The sequence below is a fragment of the Daktulosphaira vitifoliae genome, unplaced genomic scaffold (genome assembly GCF_025091365.1).
Source record: "Daktulosphaira vitifoliae isolate Bord-2020 unplaced genomic scaffold, ASM2509136v1 Scaffold_1524, whole genome shotgun sequence".
In the NCBI taxonomy this organism is placed as follows: domain Eukaryota; kingdom Metazoa; phylum Arthropoda; class Insecta; order Hemiptera; family Phylloxeridae; genus Daktulosphaira; species Daktulosphaira vitifoliae.
In genome coordinates, this window is record NW_026101084.1 from 1 (window position 1) to 1,934 (window position 1,934).

Sequence of the window (1,934 nt, forward strand, 5' to 3'; positions counted from 1 at the left end):
AGGTTTGCCTTGACTAAACGGAAAGAAGAGCCAGTAAGATACGTGGAATTTCTTGTGGCCGCATTCTGTGACTCTTGCATATACAGGTACCATTGCTGTATTTGGGTTTTGTCCATATAGTACTGATGTATTGTTTTGTAGCAAATTTTCTAAAAACAAAAATGTGTAGATTAAAATTTAATTAATTTTTATAATCCGTCATTTATGTACAGTTTGATGTAATAAAAATTATTTCTAAGGGTAGATTTTAGAGGTAATTTTCAAAAATTAATAGGAACTTATTTTTATCTTTTTACTATTATATGAAGAATGGTCTAAATGAAATTTCGACTGGTCAATAACATATTTTATATTATAACTTTTTGAGTCAATGTAGTTTTTAGTTATAGGCGAGAGNTATTTTTATATTATTACTTTTTGAGTCAATGTAGTTTTTAGTTATAGGCGAGAGAGATGCGCAACGTTTAAGAATTCTTTTCTGTAAATCTTGGTAAAAATAGAACGTTGCTATATACTACTCCGTTCCTAACTTTTCTAAATTCTTAAATGCTAATATCAAAAAATAATATTACAAAGTTGGCTATCGATCATTCGAAATTTTATTAAAACCACTCTTCATTTAATAGTAAAAAAATAAAAATAGGTTCCTATTTAACTATCAAAAGTTACTTTTAGAAATTATTTTATCTTAAAAAACAAACTGTACATGAATAACGAATTATAAAAATGTATTTAATTATTTAAAATTCATTATAGAAGTCTAACTATGAACTAAGTAGCTGAATGTGTACTTAATACACACACGTTATATATTTTTCTTCTTTATCATAAATAAATTCTATACGATGGAAATAATAAACATATTGACAGCCATCCAGGTGATATTTATTAGTTAGTAAGCAACGCTAACGAATTCATTAACTTTCTATGTAGTCACCGCATTATTTATACACTGAATAGTGGATTGAATAATGATGCCACTTAATTAATTTGTTAAATGCTATTAAAATTTAAATATTTTTAGCTTAAACCCAATGCCAGATTTAGAATAAGAGCATAGGAATGGTTTTTCACTGCGTTTTGTAGGTACTAGCGCAATTATAATGGTGTTAAACTGGCCCAAAATAAGATAAAATCCTCTTCTTAGGGTTCCATGGTTATATAGTTAATTTTTATAGTATAATTGTGCAATGACTAAATATAAACTATTCTATTTAGTTATCTTGTGCTTCGTATGATGTAGTTCTGTATTACTTACAAAACTTTTTTTAAGAACTTCAATATGGATCGACTTAATATAGCTTACAAATATATAATAGCATTTTATTTTAAAATGATTTAAAATTAATTATATTAATATTAATAATAATTATAATGTATTAATAAAGTTACTTCACAATCATCTTACCGACTTCGGTCTTGGTCACCAAATACCATGTCTGAGAATTGAGACCCATTGGAAGTTTTGAGTTCATTAGATCTATAGACGATTTTGGTTTGGGTGTCACGTGACTCAGAAAGTCCGTAACAGACGCTGGCATGAATTTTTCGTCGGGTGCTAACCAAACAAGTGGTGCCCATCGACGAACCATTTTTTCCACTAAAATAACAGTATTTAAACATTTTAATTTTACATAAGGAAATTTACAGAATTTTTTCTTCGTATTTTAACGAAACACGAATAAATATTTTTTTATTTGATANTATTTTAACGAAACACGAATAAATATTTTTTTATTTGATATTCATAATTACTTATTTATCACATATTATCACGTTATAATAAATTTAAACGTTGAACAATTTTTATTTTTAACGTTTATAGTATTAAAATGATATTCATAACGTTTTTATAGTAATAAATCTATATAAATACAGTTAAAAAAAAGTAAATAAACATCAGTTTTTTTTTATTCAATCCCTGATTACTAGTT

At 26.0% G+C, this 1,934-nt stretch overlaps 1 protein-coding gene across 1 annotated transcript; it reads right to left on the reverse strand.

The window, feature by feature from the left end:
- Positions 1-5: 5 nt before the first annotated feature.
- On the reverse strand, positions 6-1,658 carry LOC126909834 (uncharacterized; the record flags this gene model as incomplete). Its single annotated transcript, XM_050692253.1, has 2 exons — positions 6-149; positions 1,409-1,658. Coding segments are annotated over 2 exons (394 nt in total), but the record flags the coding sequence as incomplete, so codon positions are not given.
- Between the last annotated feature and the right edge of the window lie 276 nt (positions 1,659-1,934).